This window comes from Ictalurus punctatus, chromosome 26, assembly GCF_001660625.3.
Source record: "Ictalurus punctatus breed USDA103 chromosome 26, Coco_2.0, whole genome shotgun sequence".
NCBI lineage: Eukaryota > Metazoa > Chordata > Actinopteri > Siluriformes > Ictaluridae > Ictalurus > Ictalurus punctatus.
In genome coordinates, this window is record NC_030441.2 from 16,474,659 (window position 1) to 16,492,776 (window position 18,118).

Sequence of the window (18,118 nt, forward strand, 5' to 3'; positions counted from 1 at the left end):
TACACTCACGGGGTAGAATCTGGGCTGAGTAGACCTCCTGGAGGTCTTGGTGCAGAAGGGTCTAGGTGTGACGCCTGTGGAGAGCCGTGAGGTGCCCTCTGACCTGCGGAAACCTCTGGGCAGCGAGGCGGACATCTGCGGCGTACCCGAATACACACCCTCTAGAGACTTGGCGCACTGGACGGGCACCTGAGCGGAGTCTGTATCCGAGGCTGGCAGGGAGGTGGATGAGGAGCTCTGCAGGTGATCGGACGCTGCGCTCACTACAGGAGGTGTGTGATGACTCGCGTCAATCGTACCAGTAGCACGAAAACAGTCCCTGCGTACAGGAACGGGTCCAGTTGAGCTTACGGGAACCGGCATGCTGCTACAGCGGGAGGTCAGTGGAGAAGGAGCGAAGGCCTCGTGTGTAGCCATAGAGGCCAAGTCAGGATTCTCCCCCCGTAGGCTCCTCCTACAAGGACTGCACATGGATTAAAAATATATTCAAGGAATTAAAAAAGGTGCAAACTATTTAAATCATAATTTGAACGATGGCTTAGAAAAATGGACTCCCAATAGTTCAACACAACGGATCTGGTTTTGTGATTTCAGGCTTTTGCTTAATTTTTCTTAGTCAGAAATTAGCCCCACCCCTTTTTCCTTAAAAGGCAACTTACAAAGTAGACATACAATGCTTCTTATTTCTTTAGATACGTTTTCTTATTTACTTTTCACTCGGTCTTAGCTCTGTACCTCGTTTACCGAATGAGCCACGGTTGCTCACTGACGCTTTAATTGAAAGGGACTACTTATTGAGGACTCGTTTTTACAGTTGTATTAATCGGTCCCTGTTCACAAGTGCTTTTCCCTGGTTTCTCTGAGCACTTTTAAAGAACTGATACATTTTTTTTTTTTTTTTTTTTAAAGGCGGCATTATTTAGAGTACTGGGAAGCGTAGTTCCCTAGTTTCGGTAGAGGAGGTGGAGTCGGTTAGGTCGAACGGTCCGTTCTGATTTTAGGGAGGTGTCGCCCATGCGTGCACTACCTTTGCTTCTGCTCCTCTACGTCTAGCGCAGTCGCACTGGTGAGGAGCTCGAGTTGTTCTCGCTCCTCTTTCTTCTTGTGCAGGTCCGAGTTCAAGCTCTGCCTTCGGGTCTTCCACCTGTTCAGGTCCTACAGGCATATAAATAAAATAAATTTTAAAAAACCAACAGGGGAAACAGTAAGAAAAGAAACTAGAAAAAGCCTCCGGGACAAAGGAAAACATAACCAAAGCTTTATAATAAATTGTAAAAGATAATTTCCAAGGAAAAATTAGACAATACATAAATATAATAATAATAATAATAATAATAATAATAATAATAATAATAATAATAATAATCTCCCTATACAGTAAGTCTTCTTCTGTGTATTGTACTACTCCAGCACTGGGAGTAACCAGCATTACTGTAATGTACTTTATCAAAAGAGCTCAGTCAGGCTGATTTTATTCAGGTTTGGGGCTTTGTAATGGGAATGAAGACTGCACTCACCTCCTGCCACTTGGCCTCGCTCTCCCTCAGCCTGGCCTGATACAGCCGCGTCTGCATAGAAACCGTGGCAGTTTTACTGCGTTGGCTCTTCAGGTGAAGAAAAAGCGTGCTGCTTTCAGCCTCCTGAGCTACGGGCTCGGTGGCGATGTCACTCATGGACTTGCTCCTGTTGGGTTAAGAAACGCCGAGTCTAATTTCATGATAAATTGACAATTGCTAAATAACAACAAGCAAGAGGGCTGCAACGAACAAAAACAGGACACTGACAGCTTTCAGCATCTTTTCAAGCACAGGGTTCGTACAGTGCTCGTAGAAGCGTTTAACGTCGGACTTCCCTTTTCGAGCTAACTGCGAAAGTGTGAAAAGGAGCTCGGTGACGAGGACCGACCGTTGTAACGGAAACGTGGGCGAGGCTCATCGTGTGTTATTCCTTACTTAGAGAAGCTGTTTCTTAACGCGAGCTTAGTGGATACGCAAGAAAATCTAGCTGAAACGTTAAGCCTTCGATCTGAACCTTGAGAAAACATTTAAAACATCTGGATGAAACATCTGTACGAACCCTGTAAGCACTGCTCGAGAGACCGACACCGAAACTAGAGTATAAGCGGACACTGCAGCGGAACTGGTTTAAGATATTCGAGATCTATCCGGTCTGAATATTTTAATCCAGTACGGCACGAATGCGATGGCGGAGCACAACACGGACGCAGAGGCAACGCAGCTGCAAGCTAACCTCACATCTGTAGCGAGGGAAAGCAGACATCACACGTCAACACAACTGTAGCGCTCGCTTTGTCCACCAACACACACACAAAGCCACAGCATAAACAACTGAAGAACACACTCACCCGACACAAGGCGAACGTCCCGTGGGAACTCTGGGAAATGAAGATAAGGACAAATCGAACCGGTTTAATAGCCGAGAAGAGGGTCTGAAGTGATCTAGAGTGTGTTTAGAGTCTTATTTTTTCCCCCCCTTAAGATGCAAATGTATATAAAAGCTTTTCACAACTATTTGTGAAATATACTAGCGATTCTTTCGGTTCTTTTTTTTTATTTATTTTAAAACACATGATGTGATTGGTTCACTTCCTGCAGTCGAGTCGACTCGCTGCGATGATTCTCCCGATGCGATTCAACTTCACTCGGGAAGCGGACGGAGTCCGTCTCTCTCAAATGCGTGTTTTAAATCCACGCCCGTGTGCGACTTCGGTCTTCTCGCCTTACGAACGAACCAGGTCGATGCAGAAAGCGCACCAGAGTTCGATTCAAACAGACTAAACGATGCACACTGTATGTGAAATGACTGAAAACACAAAGGATAGTTGAACTTTAACATAAATACTGCAGCTAGAAATACATTTTAAATAACAGATCAGTGCGAAATCCCTAACAGAGGGTTGATGCCTCTCGCTACTCACACCTGGGTGAGAATATCAGCGAGAGAGAGAGAGAGAGAGAGAGAGAGAGAGAGAGAGAGAGAGAGAGAGAGAGAGAGAGAGAGAGAGAGAGAGAGAGAGAGAGCACCGAGTCCATTCATCACACAAGTAAAGATTTACTCAAAACACCACATTAGATGTGCGACAAACCATTTTATTGACCTTTTCCAACCTGAAAGCATTTATTTGTTTTCATGGGCATGAAGAGAAAGCTAGCAGCATATACTGAGCAATAAACTCTGGAAACACTGCAGCTGGGACACTGTGCACCGTCATTTCTCTCATCACCAACACATCTCCAGACTGGAACGTCCAGGTGTCCACTGATAATCTGCTTTCCAAGCTTATTTCATTTTAGGTCCAGCGCAGTTAATAAAAGCAGCAGGCATGTGAGAAGAGAGTCCAGTTCCTCAAAAAAGTCCTTGCTGAGCAATTTACGACGAGTAAAAACAAGAAGAGAGAAACCTCTTACGTTCCAGTAAAGCCCAGCTATGTGCGTGTTAACGTATGGAAATTCAGCCATAGCAGCCTTCTGCGTTATGTTCCAAACACGTCGGCAAGGAACCATCTTATTTCGGCACCATAGAGGAACTGTAAACTAACCTGTGGGTCAGATTGATTTCAAAAGTAAACATCGACTAAGCACTGACATTATTTTGGGCATACTGTATGCTCATACTTTGGGGAAAAAAAGTACAACCGTGTACCAGTGTACCACTGGAGCGCTGGCTTTAGTAGTGCGCCCTCTTCTGGGCACCTACAGACAGGTGAGAATTTAAAGGAGAAAAAACAAAAAAACAAGCTTCTTTGTCAGGTATAGAACCACCACAATGCACCAGAACAGCTTCAGTGCACCTTGGCTGTTCTGGGTGGATCTAGCACCATTCCTCCAAAAGATATTCCCTCAGCTGGTGCTTTAATGATGGTGGGTCAAGTCACGAGCACGTCACTCTAAAATCCGTCACAGGTGCTCGATTGGGGCGAGATCTGACGACTCGGAAAGCCATAGCATACGATTTGAATCATTTTCATCGTCATCAAAACAATCGCGTGAGCCCTCGTGCTCTGTGGATAGTGGGGCGGAGTCATTCTGGAAGAGATCGCACTCACCAGGATAGAAATGTTTCGTGAGGTGATCGGACAGAAGAACTCTGTATTGATTCGCACGGACGCTTCACTCCAGGTGAAGCCAAACCACAGCAATCAAGTAAATAAATAATAATGTCGCCCAATGACAGGACAGAGCCGCTGGTTTTTCCTTTAATTTGTCACCAGTCTGTAGGTTTGATGATTAAAATTTGGGTACTGGCTCTAAACAAACGTTAGCTCTAGCGTATATGGCTTAAGAACAGACTTGAGTAGTGGTTCCCAACTCAAGCAGTCAATCGCTTTTACAGAACTATTTAGATCCATTTCAGTTACCAAGGTGCCTGAGCCTGGCACTCACACCATCACGCTGGCAATTATGTCGACACTCAAGAAATCCAAGCCTAACGCAGTGCAGAAGGATGACAACAGGGCTGGAAGGTGCTTAAAGTGTGCTGTTGGGTGGGCACGTGTGAGCAGGGGCTCCCAACCAGGGAGTGACATCAAAGTCAGAGTCGTCCTCGGACGAGCCAGAAGTCTTTCGGCTAAACCCAGGGATCGAAGGAGAGACAGAGAAAAGAAGAAAGAAAATCAAAAGGAGGAGGGGGAATTATTAATATAATCCTAAGGGATGGAGTAGATCATTTAAGTAAAGCCGAAGACTAGACCATTCCACCATCCTGTCGTTCGGACCAACCTGAAGCCCTGCATCTTCTTGTACCAGGGTCTACGCTGTGACCCCAGTCTGATCCTCCCCACATGAGCGTCCTCCTCAGGAGTCCAGTACTTGGGCAGGAACTTGTCTGAATCCGTGTTGATGGAGGTCTGATGGGTTGCCTGAAGCACCCTGCGAGCGTAGAGGTCATCCTGAACGGGGTCAGCGAAGCTTTGGCCCTCGTCCGATTCGCTCAAATCTTCATCCCTAGCCCGCAGGAGAAGCTCGTCCTCTAGAGCGGCTTTTTGGAAGCCGTCTATGCTGCCGGGTAACGGGGGCGTGCTGCTGTTCGTTTGAGACGCAAACATTCCCTTTAAGAACGCGGCAAGAACAAAGCACACATCTACATGCACGTGGGAAGAGACTTCATCTTGCAGATGGTAGCGCCAGTCTTGCACAATCTTGGTAGCGGTTCAGTAGTGATTAAAAATGAAGAAGGTTAGTAAATCATGAAGCAGAACAAGATTAAACTCTGCCAGCTCAGATGAATCAGCTCAGATTAGTGAAACTCCACTGTATTTTTAATTCAAAACAAAACTGCTCCCATCACGATCCTACAGCACGTCGGGTTAACGAGTATTAGCAAGATACGGCAGTGTTAGCATGTCATGCCACTTCAAGTCACTCCAAACTCTGACCTCTGGCTTGAGTTTTCATGAGGAACAGCAGCCAACCGCGAGGCATCAGACATGGTGACCCAAGACCTTCTCGCAGTGGGGGTCACTTCAGGGAACGGCCTCATACCTCCGGGGTTCGCAGGCACGGCGAAATTCGCAGGAGCAGTTAGGGTTGTCGAGCGGAAGCGACGGCTCGCTAGGTCGTCCTGAACAAGGTCCGGTTCGGGACGGTCAGAGTCAGACTCTGAGTCGGAGTCACTCTGGAAATCATGTGCCCATTGGTGGAAAGCAGAAACGGGAGGGACGTCAAGGCAGGGACTGACTAAGCCCCTCCCATTTTCACTACAGCCAAGAGACGGTGAGGAAATCAGACTCGGAGGAATATTTTACGACTTGCAAAAAATACAAATAATTGAGGGCGGAGAAAAAAAATAAAATAAATAATTTTTTTAAAAAACCACTGCGTCTAATCTAATAAAGCCAGGATTGTATAATTAAGTAATCTATATGTCTGCCCGACTGGACAATATTCCAATCCACAATTCCTAGTGACCTGCTCAGAAAATCTGAACCACTGAGCATAAGCAAAAGCACAAAAGAAAAAAAAAAGAAAGAAAAAAAAACACAGGAAGTACCTGTGGAGCGGGCCGATACGCCCCCTGCCACCTTCATGTGGCTCAAATCTTTTCCTCCTCAGTGCCGGCGGGACGTTTCGTCTCTCTCTACCAGGGGCAGGCAGAGGTTCAGTCATCCTAAAGCAGTGCTCTGCCTCTGCGTCGCTCCCAAACCCTGACGGAGAAAAAGCAAAAGTTGAGAAACAGAACAAGAAAAAATTTTTATAAAATTAAAATGAGAGAAGTACCAAAAAAAATAATAAAAAAATAAATAAATAAACAAAAGTATCACCACTAATAGATACGATGATTACAGTCGACCACACCATGCAGGATATCCAGGCTGAACACACACCGACGCCTGCATTACAACACCTCAGTGGCGTGGAACGATCCACTATGTCACACTTACGCGAGCGCCGAGGATGAACGCGATGTGCCGAACTTTCATTATCACGCATCTGACAATTCACAGCGTTACAGAAGGAACGTAAGCAGCAGCTTGTAAACGTTTGGGTCTCTGAAGTAGTGCATGGTGGTGTATTACGATGTTATCGTACCAATATTGTGATTATATTAATACATCATGATATTGGTATCAAGATTATCATATCTGTTCTTAAAAAAGATGTTACATACACAATTGAATAAAAAGTATAAAACTTGCAGTGAAAAGTTGGATACAGAGCACAGGGTCAGCAACGATATGGCACCCCTGGAGCAGCTTGGAGGTGCTAGGGCTCGACTCCACAACCTTCTAATTAATAACCAAGAACCTTAACCACTGAGCCATGACCACCCTCCACTAGCAAAAAATAAATCCAGGATATCAGGCTGTGGAACGAACTTCCCGTCTCTCTTAACATGTCACTGGCTGTCGACCCACCCAATATGATTTTGATGAAGACTCTGTACGTCGGCATCTGCTAAATGCTGAAAATCTAAAAACGTTGCGTTGTGCGCTATAAAACAGACATCAGACCTGATTGAGAACGTGCCAGTAAAGCGTGGTAAAAGTCACAGCATTAAACACACCTTTAGACGACGGCATGTTGTCAAACGGCGCGAGGTTCGACGACATCATTTTAAACGATTCAGTGCTTCAATTTCGCCAACGAGACACAAAGCAAACGCCGGCTCGGTGCTCCTACCTTCACTGCCTGCGATCAACGTACAATCCGACACCACACTCAGAGTGTGCGACTCCACGGAGTCTACGGACTCCACCGAATCTTCCCTCCTGTAGCTCAGTACCTCGCTGTCAGGGTACCAGGTCTCTGCAAAAAAACTGTCCCTCACACTGGACTTGGAGCCCGAGGCCTCCTCTAGAGCCTGCAGGATCAGCAAGAGAAAAGGAGAGGTGTGTCAGAAGGATGACTCCTAACAGAACAGAGAAGAGACCAACTCCACCGACCTTCAATAGATATAATTTTATTTGTACATTCCAATACTTAACTGAGAGATATACATTATAAAATATCTGTTACTGAAATCTGTAACAAAACGTGACGGATAACATTGATTCCTGCAGCTACTGGTGACGTCAGTCTCCGGTCCTTACTCACTTTGGATAAGGCGACGCCCAGCAGACCTTCGAACGCTTTAAAGTTGAGCTGTGGTCCGCTGTAGGACGGGTCGGCCTGAGCCTTCCTTCCCAGCCAGTATATCGTGATCAGAACCTGAGAGAGAAAGAGAGAGAGAGAAATCCTTTCAGGTTAACATACAGCATTATCCAGTCATGGAGGTTGGTTTTTTTTTGAGATTGTTGTGACCAAAAGTGCTTGATTTTGGTGTGGCAATGTTTTTTGTGCTTTTTTTGAAGCAGTTTCGCACGGTCTTTCGCGGTGATGTTTGTTGGTAAATGAGACCTTTGTGTCGCGCTCATGTCTGACGCACGTAAAGCAAAGAGGGCTTCGGCTGAACGCGTGTCGTGATGACGTCCCAAATCTACAGGAAAATCTGGGAAAAATTGCACACTCCCCGAAATATTGTGTGTGTGTGGGGGGGGGGGGTGTCCTTGACTTCACGTTAATTCCTGTGATCGCAAAATAGCGAAATCCTAGAGGGACTGACGATCACCTAAATTAGAAGAAGATAAAAATAAAATTTAAAAAAAGTGACATTAAGTATATTATAAAGCAATTTTTTTTTACCCCATCCCCTCTAGTTTAAATACACTGACAGATAAAGGATTAACGTAGTTTTCCAAAAAGCTAGTCGATCAGCCAAGACTTGCTACAAGATATGGGGGTGTGCGTGTACACGCATGAATATTGGCAGTACTAAATTGCTCAACCAAATGTAAAAAATAAAAAATAAAATCACCATTTTCCACTTTTATTCACCATACATTGACATTTTGTGGAAAAAGAATTATGTCAAATCGGGATTTTAAATCCGTGACCTAAACAAAATATTTCATTGTGTACATATGTTTGGTCAGACTACTCCAGATGCTGTGTAGTTGTGTCAAACCATTCCAGCTGCTGTGAATAGACCGGCAATTAAAGAAGAAAACGAGCAATAAAACTTACCCATTAGTACCCAGTGATTTCTATCATGCATTTTGTTCTAATCATCCCTCTGTTTCAGACCATTCTGTTCCAGATCTACCTCTCCAACACCACACAGCGCTCTCTCTCTCTCTCTCTCTCTCTGTGTGTTTTTGAGCCTTGTATGAAAGGCTCTTGTGTTCCTGTGCCACTTTTGTCTCCGTTCATCCAGAAAGATCTTCCCCTCACTGAGCAAACAAACACTAAAAACCTTTGTGCATGCTTTAAAGCTCAAGACTTTAGAGAAATGTTTTTAAAAAATAAATAAATACCAGAACACCATCTGAACGCACACAAAATAATATGTAAGAAAAGAACAGACAGTAAAAGTGTGATCATTGTGTCATTTAAATAATCAAGTCCTTTACGATGAACATAAAACTACATAAAGCACAGGGAAGAGACTAGATGACGTCAGGACACGCACCCACATCACTCAAACTCAAGCTACACAGCAAGTCAAAGCTAAGAAAGACCAAGCAAAACCACATTCTGGATTAATACAGGCAACTCCAGAAATATTGGCACCCCAAGTAAAAGGCAGCACTCCTTGAAAACCTAGGAGTTGAGCTATGGAGACGCGTCCACAAGGGAAGACTTAGGACTTTGAGATTCTTTGCTCAGTATATTCAAATCTCAACAAACATCATTGAAGAAGAGATTATAGGTGAAGGTGCTGAAATGTCAGAAATGAGAACCTGCAGGGGATGCCAATAATTGTGAGACATGCAGATTTGTTTTTAGACTAAATATCAATTAAAAAGGGTGGATTTTCGTCATGTTTTCATCTTTTATTTAGTTTTTTAACCAAGGGTGCTAATAATTCTTGAGCGGAACACATGTAACGTGAATACAGCATGTCCGTCCGTGTGGTTGTACAAATCTGAAACACAAACAATTCGACTCGACTTACATTTTTCAATCTCCTGGATGTCTCTTGATGCCTGTAAGGACAGAAGCGAAATCAGTGAGGTGGAGGTTTAAAAATCAGAACGCCATTAAATCCACTCGCTCGACGTGTGTTTACGCATACGCGCACGTTACGTGGACACAAGACACGTGGAGTACGGAGCGGTTGAACGCTTTCTAACGTGAACAGCGCTGTAAATAAGATTCGGAAGCCGTCGCACAGTCGGGGACCTGTACCGAAAGACTTCGAGTTATACAGTAGTGGGGCAGGTGGGTGAAAGTCAGACCAAAATAGACGCTAAACATATATAGATCTGCTATAGTTTCACCACAGCATGGGGACGCAAGGCTAAATTTGGAAGACATGCTGCCACCCAGCCAAACCCAACAAGGCTCAACACACACAAACACACACTCCTCAGAGGAGAAGGGCTGCACGGTTTATCTTAATTCGATAGTTATAGTGATACGAGGGAATAAAAGCGCCAGTAAAACTGGACAAAAATGTGTCCCTGTATATTCTACTATTCAGCAGGTGACATTTGGTTCTCTTGTACCGAGGTGAAAATACAGCTCGTTTCTCTGTACTGAAAAACAAAACGTAATTGCTTACTAAAAAGTCACTTATAAAACAGAGGTTGAAGAGCAATTCAGTCAGTAAACATTTATGCAAAACTGAAAATTCTACAACCAAAAAAAATCTGAAGAGTTTCAGAAACTACTTTATTCCTGAGGAAAGTCCGTCCATCCATCCAGCCATTTTCTGTACCGCTTATGCTTACTGGGTCACGGGGAAACTGGAGCCTATCCAAGGGAGCATGGGGCACAAGGTGGGGGACACGCTGGACTGGGTGCCAATACATCACCGGGCACAGTCACATTCACACACTATGGACAATTTTTTGACATGCCAATCAGCCTACAATGCACATCTTTAGACTGGGGGAGGAAGCCACCTGAAGCACAGGGAGAACACGCAAACTCTGCGGTGGGAAGCGCACCCTCAACCTTAGAGGTGTGAGGCAAACGTGCTACCACTACGCCACCGTGCCCACTCCTGAGCAAAAAATATTTGTAGTTATGCATGACCAATGTAGTTCTATGGCGCATTTATACAAAACAGGAATCCATCAGGACAAGGAATGTAACCAGAACCACGTTGTACTGTACTGGCGCTTTTTTTAAATAAATAAATAAATAAATAAATAAATAAATAAAATTAAACAAAACACAGCAGCTCTGTAAAACTCTTTCTAATACCGGTGTGGTTCCAGTGAAACATTTAGGAGTTTCAAATTTACTGACTGCCCCAATACCTACCCTTAGACTTCCATTGTAAGTGAGCTTTACTTTTATAAAAAAAAAAAAAAAAAAAAAAAAAAAAAAAAAGGAAACAGAAAAAGAAAAATAAAAGGGGGGGGGGGGGGGGGGGGGGGGTTGTAGCACTTGTTTAGTCAGTTATATCAGTTATCCTAAGCGGTTTGAAGCAATAACGTTCCCTCGCATCGGCACATTCTAAAACACACCCACCATGGACACAGCTTTACGAGACTCAGACTTGAGTGTGTGAGCGGTGCTTTGACACTTATTGCGTGAAACGGCCACTAAGACGCCGGTGACCCCAGGGACCATGGCGGACTAGCACCAGAAACAACTTCAGCACCCCAGGTTAACGTTGTGAGGGATTCTGAGGTGCCTATTGTGCCTTAAAATGAATAATACAAAACCAACCGGGAATCAGAGATCCAAGACGGGGAGGCTCTGCTTTACTGGCAACAAGAGCGACATATTTAACAGTAAATTAATGGAATAAACCGTGCGTCAAAAAAAATGATCAACGAAATAAAACCACGTAGCCGTCATCTCACATGTGAGCTAATCTAAAACAACGAAAGCAAAAAAGTAAAACTCGCAAACAAATTTAAACCTTCAATAAAGGGTCTTTTTTTTTTTTTTAAATCTAAATGAGATTAGTTTTTGAATTCTACTAAAAATTTATAAAGGTGTTCTACAAACCTGTTTTTGCTTTGTCAATAAGGATTATTGTGCTCATTTAACGGCCCCAAAATAACAAGTCCGATTCATTTATTTTCAATTACATCTATAAACACAACGTGTACAAAAGCTGAAGGTGTCAATACTTTAAACCATTACTTACACCTTATATAAACTGACCAATAAGGTTACATTATGAAAAAAAAAAAAACCCCAGTGATTATTAACTACGGTCCACAAATTATTATTATCCACATTCCACACCGTGATCCACTCCGTGTCTGATCGCCTCGACCCTGAACCCCGTGGAGCGTGCTTTGGGCGATTACCTGACGGTCACGCGGGTGGACACGTCCTGCAAGTCTCCGGGGTGGAAGAGCTGCGAGTCGTTGAGTCCGAGTTTTTCACAGGCCTTCAGAAACACATTCACGTTGTCCTGCAGAAAGTAACGTGCGAAATCTGTAAAAGCAGCTCATGAAGCGTACACCGAGTATGCAGAGCGAACGTCTGAGCGATGCCGCTCGTCACCGCTGCTTCTGCACGCGCGCACGCAAAGTCGCGCTTCAAGTATAAACTGGCCTTAACTACTATACAGGTACGTCGAATGAAATGGCACTCACTAATCCGGCGATGGGGGTGGAGAGTCTGTTCACTCTCTTGATGATCCCAGGCTTGAGTTTGTTGATCAGACTACATGGACACAAACACCACATTCATCATCACTCCAACATGTTTGCATCGTTATCAACAAAGCACAAGCACTTTCCTCTCCACTCACTCGCACAACAAGACTCCGTTCTCCAGGGCAGATCTAAAGTTACTGCTCCCGAACCTCTTCTTCGTCACTTCCTGCACAGAAAGGAATTAAAAACTAATTAAAATACTTGGTATGGGGTGAGAACCTATGATCACCATTTTGTACGCACTAGGCAAATGTTCGTGTTTTCACCCTGCACCATTAGTGTTAAGAGCCAGTTATAATTAACATGAATTAAATACTACTCAAGGTCAGGTCAAACATGCTCAACTAGCTTTCTGAGCTAATCCGATTCGACACAGAAAATAGACGTGTTACGAAGAGGACGGACGTTTCCTTGCATTGGATATGTTCGAGACTCTTTCGTGACGCACAGTGGGTTTTACAATTAGATCAATCACATTGTCATGATTAAAACCAGAAAAGAAAAGAAAAAAAAAAAAAAAAAAAAAAAAAAAGAGAGAAAAGAAATCTCTATTGATTAGTTTGGTCTGCGTGCAGTACGGGGTACGTTTGCTCATCGCGTTTCCTCTGTTCCGAAAACAGAGTTCACACCAAAGTTGTAGACGTACTACACACTATGCGCTTACACTACTATCTAGTGTATGAATTTTAGAAGGGTGGTACCGTCTCGAACGGAACACGAGCGGCTTTTTTACTAACCGGGAATTCAATCCGTTTCCCAGTCGACGGCACGACATCAGACGCACGTAACGCGACGGCACTAACTTCAGCGGAATACCCAGAATCGACGTCAATATCTTTTCTTCATTTTACTGTTCATGTCAACATTTCCTCTTCTACCCGACGTGACCTCAGCCACCATCAGACGGAGTTAAAAAGTGTGACCCAAGTCCTCATTTTACATTAAAACGCCAGGAAGAAGACTCTAACCTACAAACTTTACAAAGCGGACCCTGTGGAGCACGGAAGAACGACAGTGATGCACGAGCACAAACTGTTCGTGTCCAAAACGCTCCACGGTCCAAGGGGTGGCGGAAACCGTTGCGTGTTGCTTAAAAGGTTTAGTTTAATTCCGGATTATTGTTATTATATGTCGTATGTGAAAGTATTTTAACCGGAGCGATCTATTTGTAACGAGGCCGTGTTGCCCCTCACTCGCGGTGCAGGCGCGGTGACGAACAGTGTAGCGAAAGCAAGATCTGTAATGTCCAGTTAAAAACGGTACGATCGAAGTAAAAACAATTAAAACCATGCCTAAAGGCGGAGAGTAACAGACACCAAGGTGCTGTGAAAGTGAGATTTTAATATTAATTATTATTTTTGGACTGTAGTTTAATTATCAGTACTTAGTATATTAAACAGAAGCTTATACTCGTAACACTCAGTTTGTGGATTTAAGTCTCGGAAACTGTATTACACAAGCGCTCGTTAAAGAGCCGAACAGCAAACCGAGCTTCGTTTTAACAGTCTAAAGAGCGGGAGATCTAAGAGGCCGTGCACCAGACATGGGGCTCATGGGGCATTAATGAACACTAAGGAATTAGGGATCCTACTGAGGGCTTTTGTGTTTGGCCAGTGTGTTCTCAAACCCCATGCTGTCCCTCATCAGCTTGTCTGTGTGGATGGAATGTCGCTCTGACAGTAACCGACATAAAATCATACACACCAAGTGGTCCAGCTCAGACGGTGAAAAGGCCAGAACAAGAACGCCTAGGAATCGGATGCAAAATTTTACAGACCGGGAGCCTGCAAAAGCAGTTCACTTCGCGTGCAAGTGCATTATAACCCAGTCTATGAAGTGGCAGGACGGCAAGCATGCAAACACCAGCTTAAAATAAAGCTGAATGCACAGAAAAGGAAACAGTGCTATGTCTAAACAGGAAGCGACTTTTCACCATAGCAACGCTACACCACAGCCTGAGCCACTTGTCCATTTTCAAATGTACCTGAAACACCACAGAAAAAGACCTTAAAAAGGAGATGCAGTTCACTTCTTTTTCCTCAAGGTCTACACGACCAAGAAGTTTACACACAGTTCTGCAACATGCTATATATTATTTATTTATTTATTTATATTTATATATAGGCATGTTAGTGATGACTGAACTGAAAAGCACGACTCAAAACACTCAAAGCTGCACAAATTTAGAGAAAGTGTTCCATTTACCTTCAGGTCAGTGGAGGTTAAACACCAGAGACAACAAAGGGCTCACTGAAGGCACTGCAGTACCTCATTCATTCAAAATGATTACAGCATGGCCATCAAACCATAAAACACAAGCTCAATACTGTGCGTGTGTGTGTGTGTGTGTGTGTCCACAGGAATCTGATCAGACACCAGAGATAAGAAACAAGCCCAAACTGAAACGCGTACAGTTCGGCTCTAGCGAGAGAACGACCACTCATATCTGCCATAATGCGACTCGTTTGTTCACAACGTAACTATAAATACAGATTATTTTAAACACCATGTCATTCTTTAAATATAGATCACCGACACTTTACAGTTTAACGTATGAAGTATCACGACAACAGAATTGAAGGTTGTCGGAAAACGGTACGAGCTACTGAATCAAAAAGTTCAGAAACACCTCCGCCTCTATGCTCTCAGAAAGCTGCACTTGCCCTTGTTGGACGGTCATCTTTTACCTTAGAAGGTGCATGTTGTGTACTTTTAATTAGCACGTAGAGTAAAGCTTTAAAGGCAGTCGTTAAAAAGGTCCAATTATATACACACCATACGTCGTTTGTTTTTAAATAGGTATACTATACTAAAAGGTCCTGGGTTCAATCCTGAGCTTGGATTGCTGTTTGTGTGGAGTTTCTGTCAATGTTCTCATGTCCCTGGATTTCCTCTGGGTTCTCTGGTTCCCCCTCAACCTCCCAAAATCATGCCAGTATTTGGACTGGATAAGGTAAATCACCACTGTGTGTGAATGAGTGTGTGCATAGTGTCCGGCCACGTCCCATCCCGCATGTATTCCCGACTCTCACCCAGTGATCTTGCGATAGGCTCCAGATCCACCATTACGTTCTTGTTTCCTGGTAAACGCTACTTAAAAAAAAGGTAGGCAGTGGGCAAGAAAAGTTCATTTTGGAAGCTAGGCTTTATTTCTAAGAGCGTCGCTCAACCTTACGCATGTATTAATCGACAGAACGACTGCAGACATCCTGACGTGAAGTAAAGTAAACTTAACGTGGAGTAAAGCCTGAGCGCACGCCATGCGGGAGGTGAACGCAGTGGAAGACGGATCTCTTTCGGACAGGAGACGAAGAACTCTCGCTTACCTCCATCCATCGTTGTGCCTCGCTGAACGCCACCTCACAGCCGACTGCCGTCTGCTCTCTCCACTCCATCGCCGAAACGACTCTGAACCAACCTGCAAGGGCGACACAGTATATCAGGTGTTCACCATCACCACGAGATTAGGCTCTGCAAGAACCCAAGGAGATACGTGCTTAGCAATTTTACAAAGTTACTGGGCTCTGTGAGACTCAGAAGAAGATAAAAAGATGCCCTAATTATATAAATAAATAAATAAATAAATAAATGAACAAACAAACACCTTAATATTGCTCAAGGCTGACTATTGAGATAGTGGTGTGTCACGTGATCATAGGTTTGTTTTAATGCACCAATGGCGGGCCACCATGTGTAACAATATTTACTGCAATCAGAAATGTTCGGTTTTACTTATGAAAAATGTTTTCTGTTACCCAACTCTGAATTATTTTAACATTTTAACTTTTACCCAACTCTGAATTTATTTAAAATAAATAAATAAATAAATAAATAAATAAATAAAAACAAACCTCGGTTGTATTTCACCTGTAAGGAAACACCCGTTTTACACCCGTGTTTGATGCATAAACCTGAATATCAGTAGTTTACACTGTGATAAATTAAAATTAACACTGCAAAGACATTTCAAAAAGTCATTTTAAGAGTTTAGAGTTAATTCTTAAGTCTCACGTCGACGCCCTGTAGTGAAACAAACCGCTTCCCGTGTATGTATCTAGCTGGGGTTTTTTTTTTTTCAACCTCACCTTAAAACGCACCTTCCCTAATTCCCCACCAGCGTGTAAAGATGTAAGCTTTCTTTTTGTGTTTTTTTTGTGTTAATCCTCAACTCTCACTCCACCTGTCCCTTCACGTGACCCGAAAACACGACTAAAGTCCCGTTAAGGTGCTCCAAACACACGCAGCTGCAGAGGCGCACGGTAGGTTCCGCTTCAGCTTTCAAGCAGAGTGATGCGGCGCTACAAAGAGGCCACGCCCCTGCTGCTAAAGTCAGTCCAAACCACGCCCCTTCTTTTAGACCTAGCGGAAACCACGCCCCTTCTCATAAAATCAGTCAAACCACGCCCCGACTGTTAATTAATTGCATTGTGCTGTTTCGATCTCACCACACGATGGCGCCGAATTCACAATTTCGACGGAAAGCTCAGGCTGGATGTATGACAGATTGACTGGTGTAGGTGTTCATATTCATAATTCTCGTCCGGAGACAAGGATGCATCATCTTTTAACCTGAATTCAATCTGAATTCGTGTATATCAGTTTATCCAGGTGCATTCAGCTTTGAGATATTATTCACACCTAAGGGCAATAGCATGGGGAGGTGGGAGGAAACTGGAGAACCTTGAAGGAAGCCCACACAGACACGGGGAGAACACGTGAAAACTTCCACACAAACACAAACCCGAGCTCAGGATCCAACCGGGGACCCTGGAGCTTTCAGGCGGCAATGCTGGATCGCATTTAAGATAACACTCAAAACATGATATACAGTTATAGGGTGTCAGATTAGCTTTAATCAAGTTGCTGCATTACTTTAAACTCCATTAGTTTACATCTCAGTTGGGGATTGATTTCAATCTTGCATCTGACAAATATGGTTATATTTTCTAAAACGTCAGCATATATTAGATGGATTGTGGGAAATGGATGTTTTATTATTATTATTATTATTATTATTATTATTATTATTATTATTATTATTTGAGTCTAGTTTCCTTAAACCGTGGAGGTAAAAGTATCAGTAATGACGGCTCTGAAGAGTAACACCGTGTCTGTTTAGTTTTTTAAAAGATCATCCAGGACTAATCAGAAGTTAAGGTTTTAAGCACTGATTTGAAATGAAGTGAATTTCATTTTAAAACAAGACGAACAAGTCATTGATCCTCGTCCCCAGACTCTTAATCGCAATCTGCTCATATTGAACATCCTTTCAACACACCTAGTCCTGTCTGACTTTACACTCTACAGTTTTATAATAGGACTGAATTATAATCCCAGTATCCGGTGTCAGCCAGAAGAGGATGGGTTCCCTTGTGAGTCTGGTTCCTCTCAAAGTTTCTTCGTCGTGACATCTCAGGCAGCTTTTCTGCTTTGGGAAAATGTCTATAGTGAATGAAATCCTGCACCCATCATCTTTTTGGCAGTCTATTAGACCCACGATGTAGAATATTCCACCCTTCTTCACCTATACATATAGTCAAATAAATCATTTTATACGGATTCTTTAGTCAGATCTTCCTTATTTATTTATTTTTTCCTTTGGGATGCTGGTGCTTTTAAAGTTCTGCATGTGATACAGTAAATCATGATATACTTGTTTTCTCTCCTCTGTTCATATTGTTGGTACAGTCCTGAATGGATCAGGTCACAAACTCACAACAGTAAATGAATCATTGCCCTGTCACTCACGGTTGTTCCCCCAGGGATCGGTTCTCAGTCTGTGTCTCTATAATTTACAGGTAAACCGTGGGTTAACATTATTCATAACCATGGCCAGATTTCGATGTTATGCCGATGATATTCAGGTGTATGTTTCTAGCAGCATGTATCTCTGATCTAAAACTCATAATATCATAATATCTAGGATTTATAGCTATAATGTAGATATACATAGAGCTTCTCATGTTGTATCACTGATAATCCTAGAGATGG

The 18,118-nt window shown here is 43.3% G+C and overlaps 1 protein-coding gene across 6 annotated transcripts in view; it reads right to left on the reverse strand.

The window, feature by feature from the left end:
* lmo7b (LIM domain 7b) overlaps window positions 1-16,502 on the reverse strand; it is a 32,750-nt gene extending 16,248 nt beyond the window's left edge. For 2 of the 6 annotated variants that reach the window (XM_053676128.1, XM_017458268.3), the window contains exons 1-13: window positions 16,213-16,501; window positions 15,454-15,545; window positions 12,223-12,293; window positions 12,065-12,134; window positions 11,774-11,880; window positions 9,454-9,484; window positions 7,554-7,667; window positions 7,140-7,320; window positions 6,010-6,163; window positions 2,366-2,395; window positions 1,518-1,683; window positions 1,028-1,155; window positions 10-463 (exon numbers count right to left, since the gene is read on the reverse strand). In XM_053676128.1, coding sequence (XP_053532103.1) covers window positions 10-463; window positions 1,028-1,155; window positions 1,518-1,683; window positions 2,366-2,395; window positions 6,010-6,163; window positions 7,140-7,320; window positions 7,554-7,667; window positions 9,454-9,484; window positions 11,774-11,880; window positions 12,065-12,134; window positions 12,223-12,293; window positions 15,454-15,522 — 1,575 coding nt within the window. In that variant the 5' untranslated portion in view covers window positions 15,523-15,545; window positions 16,213-16,501. Of the gene's footprint in view, window positions 1-9; window positions 464-1,027; window positions 1,156-1,517; window positions 1,684-2,365; window positions 2,396-6,009; window positions 6,164-7,139; window positions 7,321-7,553; window positions 7,668-9,453; window positions 9,485-11,773; window positions 11,881-12,064; window positions 12,135-12,222; window positions 12,294-15,453; window positions 15,546-15,978; window positions 16,175-16,212 lie in introns of those variants that run through there. The other 4 variants (XM_053676125.1, XM_017458265.3, XM_053676126.1 and 1 more) reach the window with 4 other exon arrangements.
* Between the last annotated feature and the right edge of the window lie 1,616 nt (window positions 16,503-18,118).